The 15,441-nt window shown below is 39.6% G+C and overlaps 1 protein-coding gene across 1 annotated transcript in view; it reads left to right on the plus strand.

The window, feature by feature from the left end:
* Positions 1–468: 468 nt before the first annotated feature.
* ZC2HC1B (zinc finger C2HC-type containing 1B) overlaps positions 469–15,441 on the plus strand; it is a 38,213-nt gene continuing 23,240 nt past the window's right edge. Inside the window, exons 1-5 of the mRNA XM_043511483.1 lie at positions 469–490; positions 9,046–9,110; positions 9,444–9,563; positions 10,568–10,706; positions 14,890–15,020. Of these exons, the coding sequence (XP_043367418.1) occupies positions 469–490; positions 9,046–9,110; positions 9,444–9,563; positions 10,568–10,706; positions 14,890–15,020 (477 nt within the window). The remainder of the gene's footprint in view (positions 491–9,045; positions 9,111–9,443; positions 9,564–10,567; positions 10,707–14,889; positions 15,021–15,441) is intronic.

Consider the following 15,441-nt stretch of genomic DNA (forward strand, 5'->3'; position numbering starts at 1 on the left):
AAATGAGGGTGAGCAAATAGCAGAAAGGAGTGTGAATCTTCTGTGTATAGAAACTATTAGAAGTGCTTTGGTTATAACAACTGAAGTGCTTGTGAGATTGAACTATTGAAATTCAAACCTAAAACCAGTTTCCTTTTCTCTCAGATCTCTTCCCATGTTCTATATTAACCAAATCTGTAGAAATTAGCCCACCAAATTATGATATCTGGGGAAAAAAAATTGTAGAAGTCCTGTATGACAAAAACACCTTTGTTCATGCTTTCATTTGACTTTTAGCTATACTAGTTTTCATGTATATCATAGGATAGGGCAGGATGTATGTGTCATAATTGTTAATTATTTGGTTGCTAATAACTGGCAACTTGGATTATTGCAAACACTTGAACTGTGTAAGTAAAAGTTGACCACCTAGCACCCATGTTGCCTGAAAGTGTTTAAAGAGCAAATTTGAGAAATTTGCATATAGAGATGAGTCAGATGCATGGAACAGGTGAGTAACGTGCAAAGCTTAATATTTTTGAGTTAAGTGTAATTTTGTGGGTTAGTGAACATGAGTTTATTAGAAATATTGCCATGTTCTAAAAGAGTACTATGATCTATCTGCTGTTGTGTACAGTTCTGAAGTACACAAACCATAATCCTCTGCAGTTGGATATTATGTTAAGTTGCTGAAGCACAGATGGGAAGTCATGAAAAAGGGTATTGTGCTTATAGCTAGGGCTGTGCTGCCAAAACTCTGAACCAGGTCAAGCAAGAAAATCTTAATTGATTTTGTCCTACATACCTAAAGAATAATCACAATTTCTTTAGCTATTCTGATATTTGATTTGCCACAGTCAGTGTCATGATATGCCTTGCATTATGCCATGAGAATGTTGGTAATACCCTATAAGCCAGTCTGGGAATTTTTCTATGCTCTAGTTGCCTACAGGAAGGTGAAGCAGGCCTGTTCTTCCTATTGCTGCTTCATTACTGCATTAGTTTCCTTTCTCTCTTGGTTTACCACCTCTATAGAGCAAAAATGAATGAAAGGTAAGGATAACAAGAGCAGGCCAGAGCAGGAACAAAGACACAATGGGGAAGTCAAGAGGGTTTCTAAAAGAGAGAGAACAGTTGGTAGAATAGAGGTTAAAAAGATGTTGGTTGGAAACAATGAAATTGAGGAGAGCTAATGGTATAGAGCAAAAAGTTATAGAATTACTTTGGTCCTCCATTGTTAACAATGTCACTGCTAATCATTGTAATCAAGTTACTATATATACCACGGTATTCTTTTCCTAATGTCTGCTACGATAAAAAAAACTTGCCAAGAGTCTCATACTGCTGAGTGGCAAACCTTGCCTTCACTTCTGAGATCACATGCAGTCCCTTAGACCTGCAAGTCTGTGTTTTGTTTTTCTCCCTCCATAAATAAGAGGGGAGCGGGTTGGACGTCTTTACAGGTAAACTTCAGCAATCTAGTTTTTTTGCCTAATCCTGTGTTCAGTGTAGAAAGACTGATATGAAATCAGAATTGTGTTGTGTTAAGACATGGTGGTATTGTTGGTTTGAAAGAAAACTTTGAGAACACCATTTTCCCCTTGAAAAATGCCATTCAGTCAAAATTGAGATGCTTAGTAAACATGTCAATTTCACTGAAATTTTACTTTGAAGGAAAACAGTGACATTCTGACAGTTTCAAAATAAAACTTTTTGATATTTCACTTTGAAATTACAGTACTTTGTTTTGAAAATTTGTATTTTGTGTGGTCTATTATAAAATTGAAGTGTTTTGATTATCCAATTTTTTTTGTCAATCTTCTGTAGAGAATATTGAACTTGAAGGCTTTTCAAAATTATAATGAAAACAAAATGGAATTTCCATCCTCCACAGCTCTACTTTCCACTGTCATATTTTAGTTTGAATATATCTTAACTAATTCCCAAGTTTAGATTCATTAGATTCTGACATTGTACATGAATAGTTTTTGGGGGGGGGGGGGGTTAGGCCATATTTTTCATCTTTTATATAATCAAGTTTGCAATTTGCTCTAAGAACATGTTTTGGCTACCTAGGATTTTTTTCAGGTATTCCCTGAAGTCATAGGAGAAATATTTCATGTCTTCCCCCACCCCACCCCCTTTGCTCTGTTGTTCTTTGGTTCCCTGACTTTCCAGTATACAGCTTTAAGCTGGCACTGACCAGCTCTTCTGAACACCTATTCAAGAGCACTTGAAAATGGTTTTGCTTCCCTCAGAAATTTGAGAAATTAGGGGTAAGTACTAATATACACTGCTCTCTTCTTTCCTTGTACCTCCAGATCTTCTTATGACACAAAAGATCATAAGGACACTATTAGGAATATGGCATGTGAGGTTTTATGTTTAATTTATACTTTTATATGTGGAACTGATCAAACGTTTGTGGCTTCCCAAAATGCCTGCAGTTATCTTCCATATTGGGTTTGGTACAGCATAACTTTAAAATAGAGAGGTGGCTTGTGTCTAAATATATGCAAACTTGTAATTTATTGGGGTTGTGATACAAGCTGTTAGCTGATACGCATTTTATATATCCTTATTTATTAATGCACCTACTACTTGGCTTAGTCTGGATCACTCCCAGTATTTGAACAAATACTAAACTTCTGCTAGCCCCTTAATACAAAATTAACTTGCAAATGAACATTATTTATCTGCTACAAAATATAATCTTTCTTTAACATTATTTAATGCATCTATTAAATATTGTCTGCTAAAGAAAAAAGGTTGTCACATTTGTAATAACCACAAAATGTGTCTTCCTGCTTTTAAAAATACGGGCAATCCATCTTCAAGTTGACTCAGTCAGTGCATCATTAAGGATCCTAATTTTTTTTGTTGCTTATAAATTAAAAGGGTTGGAATAAAGCAAAACCTCAGTGTGGACATCCAGCTTCTCCTTTTACTGTTGGTTGAGCTGTAATCTCTGTAGTGACATACTGTCTGGAGATGTGATACAATACACTCTCCCATTATGATGTCATAGAATGACCTTGTTCTTTGCCATGCTGCAGGCAGCATGAGGAAGATCAGGTCGACTTTAATCTCAGGATATGGTTTTGCAATACTGATTTCCTTTGTAGTCTGAATCAAAGGTACCCCAAAATTTGTTTCATAGTGTATATGGCAATTTCAGCTTTTGTTTGTAAAAGTTACTGTTCCAGTCTCGTACACTACATTCCAGATATTAAAATACTAGGAAATCAAAAATGAACACCTTAACAAATGTTAGTTACACCACTCCTTGTTCTAGGTTTCTGTAAAGTCTCAATAGCACTTGTTAAAGATGGTTTCTGGATGACTAGATAATTGCCTAGAGAGCCTTTCAACTCGTGTAAAAGACTTGATTCCTGCATGGTCACTGGAAGTGGCTAACTTTAAAACAATAATTTGATTTTTGTTTTTTACACATTTTTGTTTTATGAGAACACAAAATGGAATTTCTCAATGAAAAGTTTTTGTGTTTTTCAGAAAACAGTTTAGGTTTACAGGGTTTTTCCACCCTTTTCTCTCACCGGTGAACTCATTTCCCACTAGAAAAGTCAGGGGAAGCAAAGTAAAAAGGTACTTTCTCACTTAATTTAAAAAAAAATGTCACTGCTTTCTGATGTGGGAAGGAAGTGAGTGGGGAATTTTCTCGCTGTTTTGAAAAAGAAAGCTTGAAATGTTAAACTTCTTGAAATTTGTTTTGAAAACTAAGAGCATATTCCAATGCCCTTTTTTCCCTTAAAAAAATTAATTTTCAATGGTAAATACTCAGCAAAAATTTGTTGACCAGTTCTAATGGGTAATGTGCTACTACCTCATGGCTGTTTTGGCCTATGGAAAATAAACTGTTGTAGTCAGTTCTTGAGGGGAAACTATCTGTGTCACCACGAGCGAAATTGGCATGCTTGTGTGCAAAATCAGTAGAGAGACTAAGGACGCGAATTGCCATGGAAGATTAACTGCCTCAAGGTGGCCACTCCACATCAAGGTACTTGTGCTGTATTTGCCCCTACGTTTCAGTCTCTAGGGTTGCCAATCAGCCACCTTTCACAATGAGTAAATTTAAAAATTTTTATTAAAGGTAAAGTTAAAATAATTATGTAATACATAGGTTGAGAAAAGTGTACATCTGGGTACCAGTGCCTAGATTATGCACAGATACAAAGTTTGTTTTTAAGTCACATGCTACATAGAGTACATAATCACCAATAACCCAAATTTAGGTGGATAAATTTAAGAATACAATTTAGATATTAGCATCCAAGTATCCAGGTACATAACTCATGAGAAGTTGTACAGAGATTTTTTACTAATGCACAAAGCAAACTATAGAAGAGGTGTATCCACATGTCTTCATTATGCTAGGAAAGCTGTCAGGGGAGTACCAAATAAAACTGACTGTCATCAACTACTCCCTTTACTTCACAGCCCCATGCTGCATTTCTATAGCTGTGGTAGGGAAAGTCAAAGAAGAATGGCAAGATCCCCTCCCTCCCCATGACTGGTGTGGGGGGTAGCTGTATACCAAAGCCCACTGGCAAAATCTGAATTTGTGTGGATTTTAGACAATAAAAGAAGGGATAGAGAAAGACACATGCTTCCTGCACTTAATCAAACACAAAAGTCTTAAAAGTTAGATGTTATCCCAGCCTTCTAGCAAATCCCCCTTGCTAAAGAATCTATATGTTAACTATTCTCATCACCCCCTTTAAAAGGTACTGTTTGAATAATTTTCCATTTGGCATATCTTCAGCACCAAAACATTTCCAAAAAAGACTGTCTCAGATTGCATCAGGTTTGCTGGTGTCCTTTGCGATGCAGATGATGTGTTGGTATATGGTAGAGATAAAAATGAACACTGAGTGACTACATGCAGTTTTGAGATGTTTTAACAAGTTCACTCTGAATGACAAATGTGAATTTGGAAAGAAGCAGATAAAATTTATAGGATGCATATTTAGCAAACGGAATTCAGCTGGATTCCAACAAACTAAAGGTATTACTCACCTTACCTGACCCCAAAGCTGTTTCTACTGTAAGAAGATTCCTGGTCAAAACAGATCATTTTGGAAAATTCTTACCAATTTTAGCTCCTCTAACAAAATCCTTAAGAAATTTTCTTAATGATCATAATATGTGATCTGGTGGACTGCACCACAAAATGCATTTAAGTGTATAAAAGAACTACTGATATCTCTGCCTGTTCTGACACACTATTCAGTAAACTATCCATCAACAGTAGCAGCAGATGCCTCTTCATATGGGTTGGGATAGTGCTCACAAAAAAGCCAGGAGACCTGTTGCATTCATATCAAGAAGTGTTGAAACTGATCAGTGGCATACTCGGGTGGAAAAAGAAGCTCTAGCAATCCCTTGGTCCTGCATATCTGGCTTGAATTTTAACACAGAAACCAACCACAAGCCCTAAGGGAATTATTGGGTTCAAAACTACTGGATGACCTGTAAGTGAGGGAGCCTCTCAATGCCAAGTGGCAGAGGACACAGCATACCATTCTCATCAGGCCTGATACATTCCGTCCCCCAATTTGCCAGCGTCATAATCTGTATCTTTAAAGTGTCACATGCAAACTGGTAACCTGCTGGTCATTAATAGTAGTGTGTGATGTAGGTGCAATATAGAAATATTTCTAGCACACAGCTATAATTCTGTTCTTAATGTGTTTGGCGAACAGTGCCTAAGCCCAGGCTTTGTCCTAGACAAAGGAATGTTGTCCTGGCTTGAGTGAGTCTCCAATATAAACTAATCAAGGTGAGACCAAAAACAATGAAATGACATTTACATGCAAGTCAAATAAACCCATCAGGCAAGCAAGTCAGGAAAGCTGACCATTTAACAATTGCAAGGGGTGGATGGAGGCTGCACCCCAGAAAGCCTTCCTGCCTTTTGAAACAGATTCAGTGATATTTAGGAAGGTACAAACAGAAGCAAAAAATACATATGTTTTGGTTATCCATTGCTGTGGTGGATACAAGGGGCCAGAGCTCTTGTAATCTGAGAGAGCTGGATCTTTGAACCAAGGGGGTTGACATCTCTGGGGTTTGAAACCTTGCTTAGACCAAGATTACAACTTGCTGAAGTTACGGTTTTGTTACTAGAAAGCATGTTTTTGTTTTGTTTTTACTTGCAACTATAACTGTTTTCTAGTCTTTCTTTCTTATCACATAAATATCTGTTCTTTGTTGATAAACATACTCTTGTTTTGTTACAAAAACATCTGAGTGCTGCATATTAAACTGAAGAATAAAATCCTCAGCCAAAGTAACAGGCTGGCATGGCAGTGAACTTCTGTGAGGGTCCAGTGAAAAGATGACTCTGGGAAACTTGGCAATTGGGATGGATTGTGTGTTACTTGCAAGGAAAGGTTTGGGCTGGCAGAGTCCTGAGCAGTTTTCTGGAAAGGTGGCCAATTTGGTGTATCAGTGGACTGATTCATAGCTTAGCAGCAGCAAGGCTCACTTGCTGAGTCAGGTAATGCATCCGATGAAGTGAGCTGTAGCTCACGAAAGCTTATGCTCAAATAAATTTGTTAGTCTCTAAGGTGCCACAAGTACTCGTTTTCTTTTTGTGAATACAGACTAACACGGCTGCTACTCTGAAATGAGTCAGGGTGGTAACACAGTTCTGGGTGACGTGAGCAGGGTGTCATATCTTCCACCTATGATTCAGAGATTTTGACTGTGGGTGATGTAAATTTTTTTTCCCCCCCAACATTGAACACATACCAGGAAAAACACCCAGAAACAAACACTTTGTCTGGAGCCCCAGTTGAGCAGCCAGCACCAGAAGATGAAAAGGCTTTAGAGAAACATGTCAAAGGCTTTAATGACCTTGTTCTGGCAGCAATTCTAGCATCTGCCAGCTAACGGAAAATTAGAGATGAACAATTAAAGGATGAGACTTGCCAGAAACTGACTCAACTCTGCCAAAGAAAGTGAGGTCAAAGGAGTCACCTTCCAGCAGACCCATATTGGGAGTACCAAAATGACCTTCACACCGTGGATGGTGTGTTTCTGAAAGGACAGTGCATTCTTATCCCTGTGGTACTTCAGAAAGAGATGCTCGCCAAAATTCATGAAGGACTCCAAAGTATAAACAAGCACAAGCACAACAATCTATATGGTGGCCTGGTCTGAGTGGGCCAATTCAGACTTTAGTAGAGGGCTGCAAGATATGCAACAGGAAAAAAACAATCACCAGAACCATTACTTTCTGCAGAGCTACCTGACAGACTTTGGCAGTGGTTAGCCACAGATTTGTTTTTCTGAAAAGGCACACATACATTTATTGTAGTTGATTACTTTTCTAGATATATTGACAGACTTCATCAGCACAGGTCATCCAGAAACAAAGTCAGTAGTTGCAAGATATGGAGCTCCAGAAGTCCTCATATCCTATAATGAGCCTCGGTTTACCTCTGAAACCTTCATAGCATTTGCAAAAGACCTTGATTTTGAAGATTGTACTCATAGTCCCATTACCCCAGACTAATGGGGAAGTGCAGAGAGCAGAGTGGACTCCAAAAAGACTTCTGCAAAAATCACTGGACCCATATAAAACATTCCTTGACATATCGGTCAACACTGTTTGTATCTGAATGATCTCCAGCAGAACTTCTGATGGGAAGATGATTCAGGATGCCTTTACCTGATTCAGCTTAAACCTAAGTGCTGCAACCTGAAGGAATTTAAAAAACAGTATGCCAAAATAAAAATTCGGCAACAACAAAACTTGAATATTCAGCACAGAACAAAAGCACTACCTGAACTGAGACCAGGGAACAAAGTTTGGCTTAAAAGCTCCGAGACATTTGGAATTTGGCAGAAATTCCCACATCCTACCTAGTGGGAACTCCGCAAGTACTTCTCTGGAGGGATCAGGTACATCTGCAGTGTTTCCTGACAACAGAGAGAGGATCTGGAACCTGCAAGTACTTTGTCAGGAACTCCTGCAAGTACTCCACAGGGAACTCCCTGCACAAATTCAATATGGAAATGAGAACATGGCCTGGAAGACTGATCCAGACTTCAAAGATTTGAACTTTTAGAATACTGCTCAGGGCTATTTAAATGCAATTGATAAGGGGTCATAGTAGTGCAAATAGTTTTAAGGAATTAGAAGTTCATTTTGAATTGTGGTGTGTGTGTGTGTGTGTGTGTGTGTGTGTGTGTGTGTGTGTACATTCTTAGTCTTAATCTTTCTTTATAAAGAAAGGAAGATATGGAGGGTTTATAGCATACCTGGTTCTCCAGAGAGGACCAGGATATGTTGCAGCTGGGAGTTTAGTAAAGGTAGGAATTTTCTGGTTGAGGAGTTCTCCAGTTGGTGCTTAAACATGGCTCTTGTGTTTGTCCTCACACTACACCATCTCCCAAGAGTCACAACATGACCTGTCCATCACTCCTTTCTAGGGCAGGGAACAGTGGAGAGTTAAAACGGAGCTGACAAGTGGGCAGGAGAGAGGGGGGCTTATGAGCCTCTCCTTCCATTGGGCAGTGGGGAAGGAGCAGGACTGGGAAGGAAGTCAACAGCTCGGATGGTGAGATGTCAGACATGCCAAAGATACTGGTCTTCAATAGCAGAGAGTAGGACATTAGAACAAGTATATAGCAGAAGATCAGTTGGCTTAGAGTTAAAGTTACAATTTTATCATCCTAGGATCTAAATATGCCACTTAGGGGTTACCATTCAACTGAAGATTTACTAACATTTCTTATATTAAAGTTTCTGAAAGTAACTGTCGTATGGAAATGAGGAGCCAGCTTCACCCAGTTAGTAAGACAAACAGAGGCAAGGGATACCTGTGGGGTATGAAATTTACCCCACCACTGAGGTGAAGAGATCACAAAAGAGGGAAGAAAAATAAAATCCATGGGTGATTGTATAAAGGGTGCTTTCTCACAACAAAACAATCAGTTCCAGAAATCATAGGGCCTGCTCTTACCATTTTTTTGGGGGGGGGGGGACCTTAAGAAATCCTGTGTAACTAATAGTTTAATATGTTGAATTTTATACAGCTTCCGGAAGTCAAGAATTGCTAGTTTGTGAAACCTGTGGAAGACGTTTTGCACAAGATGTTCTGGTAAAACAAAGGCTCCCCCCCACCCCCCAAGATGCATAAAACTGAAAGTAGAGGAATTGTGAGGGTTTGGGTGGGGGGAGAAGGGGCAGTAAATGCCAGTAGGTTAAACACGGATGTTTAAAAGAAACTTTCACTCTGTGAAAAAGGAGACAAACTGATCTGATCAGTGTTCAGAGTACTGACCTGTCCGGTGGTGTAAATAAGTTATTTGTGCTCTCTCATCTAGCAATATTCCAGAGTGTGGCAGAAATAATTATAATGCCTTAGACAGAAGCAGCAGTAGCAGAACACAAGGGTTTTGCCATAAGATTTTGTTTTTTCTTTGCATCCCAGTTAAGGCATGAGCTAATATGCAAGAAAGTCTTCACCAAAAAGCGGAAGCCTTTCAGTTCTTTGAAACAGAGACTGCAGGGAACTGAAATTCCCTCAGTGAAGAAACAGCCACCACCAAAGGTATTGTTTAAATTGTAGCAGGCATGTTGACTTCATTCTAATATCTTTGGTCAATGAATGTTGTCATCCACTCCAGCGATGAGTGAATGAGCCTAGGGTTCTTCGCTGTGCGTGGCATTCTTTCTTGGGAAATGATGCCTCCTCGACTGTAAGTCTGGCTCTGTTCTTGCCTTCCCCGTCCCCAGCCCTAGGCTTTGTGCTTTATCAAGTGCTAATAAGTGGCTTGTTGCCTCCAGTAATTTGAGGCATCTTCTCAGTGCAAGAGCCATGCTGGTGCACAGTGAAACCGGTAGGAACACACGGAGGCCTCAGCTCTTATAAGAGTTTTCCTTAAAAATGAAACATATGAATAACATACAAGCTTCTTACAGCTTCCTCTCTAGTTAGGTCAGTGAGAGGAAGTGATGGCAGGACACTGATCTGGTGCAGGAATGGTCAAGGTTCAGCTCGAGCCATCTGTGGCCTGTAAAGTCCCAAGGACAAAGCTGCAGAGTTTCATTGCTATTAAATTCAAACAGTAAGCAATTTTTATTCCTTTATTCAAGGAAGATCATTATCTGTATTGCTGTGGTAGCTGTATTGTAGCTGTATTGTGTGGTGTTCGCTGCTGCTGATCTAGGAACAGCAGCAGGCTATGGAGAAACTAGTTTCAGACTTTGATTGGGGGAAAGAGGCAAAAAATATAAGGAGATCAAAAGGGGGGGGAAGGGGGAGAAGGGATTATCATGTTAACTTCCATATTTCATCCAGTATAACCTATAGTCCTCTGTGACCTAAATGTCTTGATATGAGAGGGTATTCTTTATTGTTCCCTTGGAGAACTGGTTAATTTGTGAGGGTGGGGTGGGGAGATAGTAAGACTCAGGAAAGTGGATTTGACCTAAGATTTGTTCTTAATATTTTTTTCCTTTTGAAATTTATTTAGAAAAGAACTCTCAGTCAAAGTCTTTATATAGCCTCATAGATGGATATATAGAGTTTGTTGCCATACGTTTCCTTTACAGAAACAACCAGAAAAGAAATCTAACTGGAGACAGCTGCATGAGGACTTTATTAATGCTATTCAATCAGCCAAGCAAGTCACAAAAGCCATGAAAGAGGGCCGACCCCTTCCTCCTCCTCCACCTCCAAGCATCAATCCAGGTTTGTGATTTAGTTTCACTTACTGCTGTTCTTGTGCTTGCTTCTCCTTGGTAAAACAACAAGTTCCTGTTATTCACAAATGGGCTTCAGCTTTACTCCATTCTCTGCAACCCAAGGTAAACATTAACTCCCTCATTCCTGATTGTTTTTAAAATGTAGTGGTGGATTAGAGCATGAATTAGGGGCAGCCCTGGGAGCAGCTAAAAAGGGTTTCTGCATTCAGTGAGTAGTAGCATCAGGGAGAAGTGGAGCAACATAGATGAATTGCAGAGGAAGCAAAATAATTGGACCTTTCAACCTTAATAGTAGCAACTTACCAGTCTAGTATAGGGTGACCAGATGTCACAATTTTATAGGGACAATCCCGATTTTTGGGTCTTTTTCTTATATAGGCTCTTATTACCCCCCCCACACACACACACACCTATCCCGATTTTTCACATTTGCTGTCTGGTCACCCTAGTCTAGTAGCAGAGCTCTGGGGTTGGAGTTTGGATGCTTGGGTTCTAATCCTGACTCTGCCATTGACTAACAAAGGGTGAAATTCACCTCTTACTACTTGGAATAAACTGTAAGTCAAACATAGGCCTCATGCTGGCCCTCTGCATTGGGATGAATTTCACCTTTTGGATTTTCAGAGGTCAGTGAGGGAGGTATGGGTGCTCAGCGCCTTTGAAAGTTGAGCCTCTTGCTTCTCATAGATTTTTAAGGCCAGAAAGAACCCTCATGATCATCTAGTCTGACTTCCTCCTGCACATCACAGGCCACAGAACTTCACCCACTCCTGCAACAGGCCCATAACCCCAGGCTGAGTCCTCAAATTGTTAAAGACTTCAAGTTACAGAGAATCTACCATTTACTCTAGTTCAAACCAGTAAGTGATCCATGACCCATACTGCAGAGGAAGGCAAAAACCCACCATGGTCTTTTCCAATCTGTCCTGGGGTGGGGGAGATTCCTTCCTGACCCCAAATGTGGTGATCAGTTAGACCCTGAGCATGTGGATGAGACCACCAGCCAGATACCCATGAAAGAATTATTTTAGTAGCTTTGAGCCCTCCCCATCTATTGTCCTATCTCTGGTTGTTGGAGATATCTGCTAATACCAGATGCAGATGGGCCATATGTCTTTTTAGGCAATCTCATCATGCCATCCCCTCCATAAACTTATCAACTCAATCGTGAAACAAGTTAGGTAATTTTCCCCTACTACTCCCCTTGGAAGGCTGTTCCAGAACTTCACTCCTCTGATTGTTAGAAACTTTCATCTACTTTCAAGCCTAAACTTGTTGATGGCCAGTTTATATCCATTTGTTCTTGTGCCAACATTGGGCCTTAACTTAAATAACTTCTCTCCCTTCCTGGTGTTTACCCCTCTGATGTACTTATAGAGAGCAATTGTATCTCCCCTAAACCTTCATTTTGTTAGCTAAACAAGTCAACTCCTTAAGTCTCCTCTTGTAAAAATAGGTTCTCCTTTCCTCTGATCATCCTAATAGCCTTTCCCTACACCTGTTCCAGTTTGAATTCATCTTTTGTAAACATGGGAGACCAGAATTGCACACACTATTCCACATGAGGTCTTGCCAGTGCCTTGTACAATGGTAACACTTCCCTGTCTCTACTGAAAATACCTCGCCTAATGCATCCTAGGATTGCATTAGTTTTTTTTCATGGCCACATCACATTGGCAGTTCTTAGTCATCTGTGATGGACCAAAACACTCGGGTCTTTCTCTCCCTCTGTCGCTTCCAACTGGTAAATCTCCAGCTTGTAGCAAAAACTCTTATTGTTAGTCCTTAACTACATGACCTTGCGCTTTGCACTATTAAATTTCATCCCATTTTTATTACTCCAGTTTTCAAGGTCATCCAGATATTCTTGTGTGACATTACAGTCCTCCTCTGTAGTGGCAATATCTCCCAACATGTCATCCATAAATTTAATTAGCATGTTCCCACATTTTATGTCAAAGTCATTTAATGGTTAAAAGACTGGTCCTTGAGAAACTCCATTAGTAACTTCCCTCCATCCTGACAGTTCACCTTTCAGTATGACTTACTGTAGTCTCCCCTTTTAACCAGTTCCTTACCCACCTTTCAATTCTTATGTTAATTCCCATCTTCTCCAATTGAATAATTTCCAAGTGGAACTATATAAAATGCTTTACTGAAATCCGGATAGATTAGATCTACTGCATTTCCTTTGTCTAGAAAATTGAGGATATGCTCAAAGAAAGAGATCTGGTTGGTCTACTTTTTGTAAAACCATGTTGTATTTTATCACCTTTACCATTTACCTCTGTCTTTTATTACGCTGTCTTTCAAAATTTGTTCTAAGACCTGGCATACAACTGAGATCAAACTAATAGTCCCCTTTAACTTCCCAAATCATTTTTTCCCATTTCTTAAATATATGTACTATATTTGCAATTCTCCAGTCTTAGGTTATGACCCCTGAGTTTATGGATTCATTAAAAATCCTTTCTTTTAGGCTTGCAATGTGCCCGTTCATTTAATGTTCTTGTATGGAGATTATCTGGGCCCCCACTTTGGTCTCATTAAGATGTTTCAGTTTTGCTTTCTCCTTGGATGTGATTTCTACTTCTGTATCCTTGTTCCCATTAATCACCTCGTCATTATCCCCAAGCTCATCATTACTGTTGTCTAATACTGAGGTAAAGAATATTTGTTTAGGTGTTGGGCCCTACCTAGAATTATCTTTAATCTCCACCCCATCCTCTGTGCTTAGCAGTCCCACTTCTTCTTTCCTTGTTTTCTTTAGCCATATAACTAAAAAGAAGCTTTTACTATTGGTTTTAATGTCCTTTGTAAAGTTTTTCACATTTCTCACTTTATCCTCACATTTTCTGACCTCCAAGAGGTAGCTTTCCTTGCTGTTTCTCTCCCTTTTTCCATTCCTTGTAGGCTTTCTGCTTTCTTTTAATAGCCAGTTTGAGATGCTTTTTGAACCAGTTTGGTCTTGCAACCCTTCTGTATGAGATTTCCCCCTTACCCCCCGCTTGGAATGCAGGCTTCAGATTAGGAGTACTTGTGGCACCTTAGAGACTAACAAATTTATTTGAACATAAGCTTTCATGAGCTTACAGCTTCCTTCTTCGGATGTAGCTCATGAAAGCTTATGCTCAAATAAATTTTAGTCTCTAAGGTGCCACAAGTACTCCTTTTCTTTTTGCGAATACAGACTATCAGGGCTGCTATTCTGAAAGGCTTCAGATTGTTTCTGCAGCTTTGACTTAAAATGATTCCAAGGCTCCTCTATATTCAGATCCTGGAGTTCTTCAGTCCAGGCAACTTCCCTAACTAATTCCCTTAATTTTGTAAAGTTTTCCTTTTTGAAATCAATGACCCTAGTTGCAGAGCTACTTCAGTTTAGCCTTCCATTTAGTTTAAACTGAATTAACTCACGTACCTCTATACCAGATGAATGGAGGATAGCAAATGTAATGCTGATTTTTACAAAAGGCTCCAGAGGCAATTCTGGCACTTACAGGCTGGCAAACCTAACTTCAGTACCAAGCAAATTGGTTGAAACTATAATGTATATAATACAGTTATCCTTTTGGTTAATCACATTGCCATTTTTTGTTAAATGTCTGTTTTTTCTAGAGTTTCATTCCATTTTATTTTTTAAAAGCCAAGCATAATATAATCCTCCACATTTATACGAAGTAATGCTACTCTCTGATCCATGCTACATATCTTCAATGTGGCACTCTCTTGCCCAATCTGGATTCATTCTACATGTGGAATTCCAGTTGTGCTCAGTGAATGCAGGATAGAGATTTGTAGTGCAATATCAGAGGGGAGAGAAACTCCCATTGATTTCAGTGGGCTTTGGACCAAGCCCGGTATGTCAACAACAAAAATCTCAACACTTTGCAATTGATCACGGCACCCAGCCTTCACCTCCTACAACAAACAGATCAAATGAACATAGTTGCCAAGGTGTGTGGAATTTTGCCAAGGGCAGTTCTTAGCATTGATGGGGAAATTGAGGCACAGTGAGGGAAAGTGACTTGCCCAAGGTCACCCAGCAGGACAGACAAAGCTGGGAATTGAACCCAGGTCTCCTGAGTCCTAGTCTCCCAGAGAGTAGTCAGTTCTCTCTCAATATCTTATGAGCTGTTGATTCAATCATACCCATTCCTTTGTGTAATCAGACTATATTCAGTGTCCTTACTGCTTGAGAAGGTTTAACGAAGCTGCAGTAGAGAGGCACATCAGTTTTTGCAAAGAACAAGCTACACGACGCATTTCTGCACCAGGCCAGAAAGCAGGCAAACGGGCCCCGGTAAGTAACACGCTCGCCTTGTGTTTTCTTGCAGACAGGCTCACCAAACAGAATGGGTTGTGATGTAGGGAGGGAAGATCCATATTCATATATAGCTTTAAACCACAGAGAAGTTAATGATATTTTTGGTTTTTGAATTAAATGCAATGCGAGTTGCTTCAAAAAAGAGCTCCTTTCTCTGCAGGAAGTTATAGAAAGGTATGGTAGCAAACGCTGAGGAGAAAATAGCTTCTTCAGACTCTTCTCTAATCCGATTCCAGGCAAGCAACTGTAGAGTAATGGAAACGAATATAGCTTCCAGGCTGGATACAGAGTACTACTGTACTATGCTAAGGGATATATCAAAGGCCGAATTCCTTTGGTAGTCTCTGAAGTGGGTTTAATCCTCTGTGTCTTGAGCTGTGCTGCTGTGTTTATTAAA

This window comes from Dermochelys coriacea, chromosome 3, assembly GCF_009764565.3.
Source record: "Dermochelys coriacea isolate rDerCor1 chromosome 3, rDerCor1.pri.v4, whole genome shotgun sequence".
Classification (NCBI taxonomy): domain Eukaryota; kingdom Metazoa; phylum Chordata; order Testudines; family Dermochelyidae; genus Dermochelys; species Dermochelys coriacea.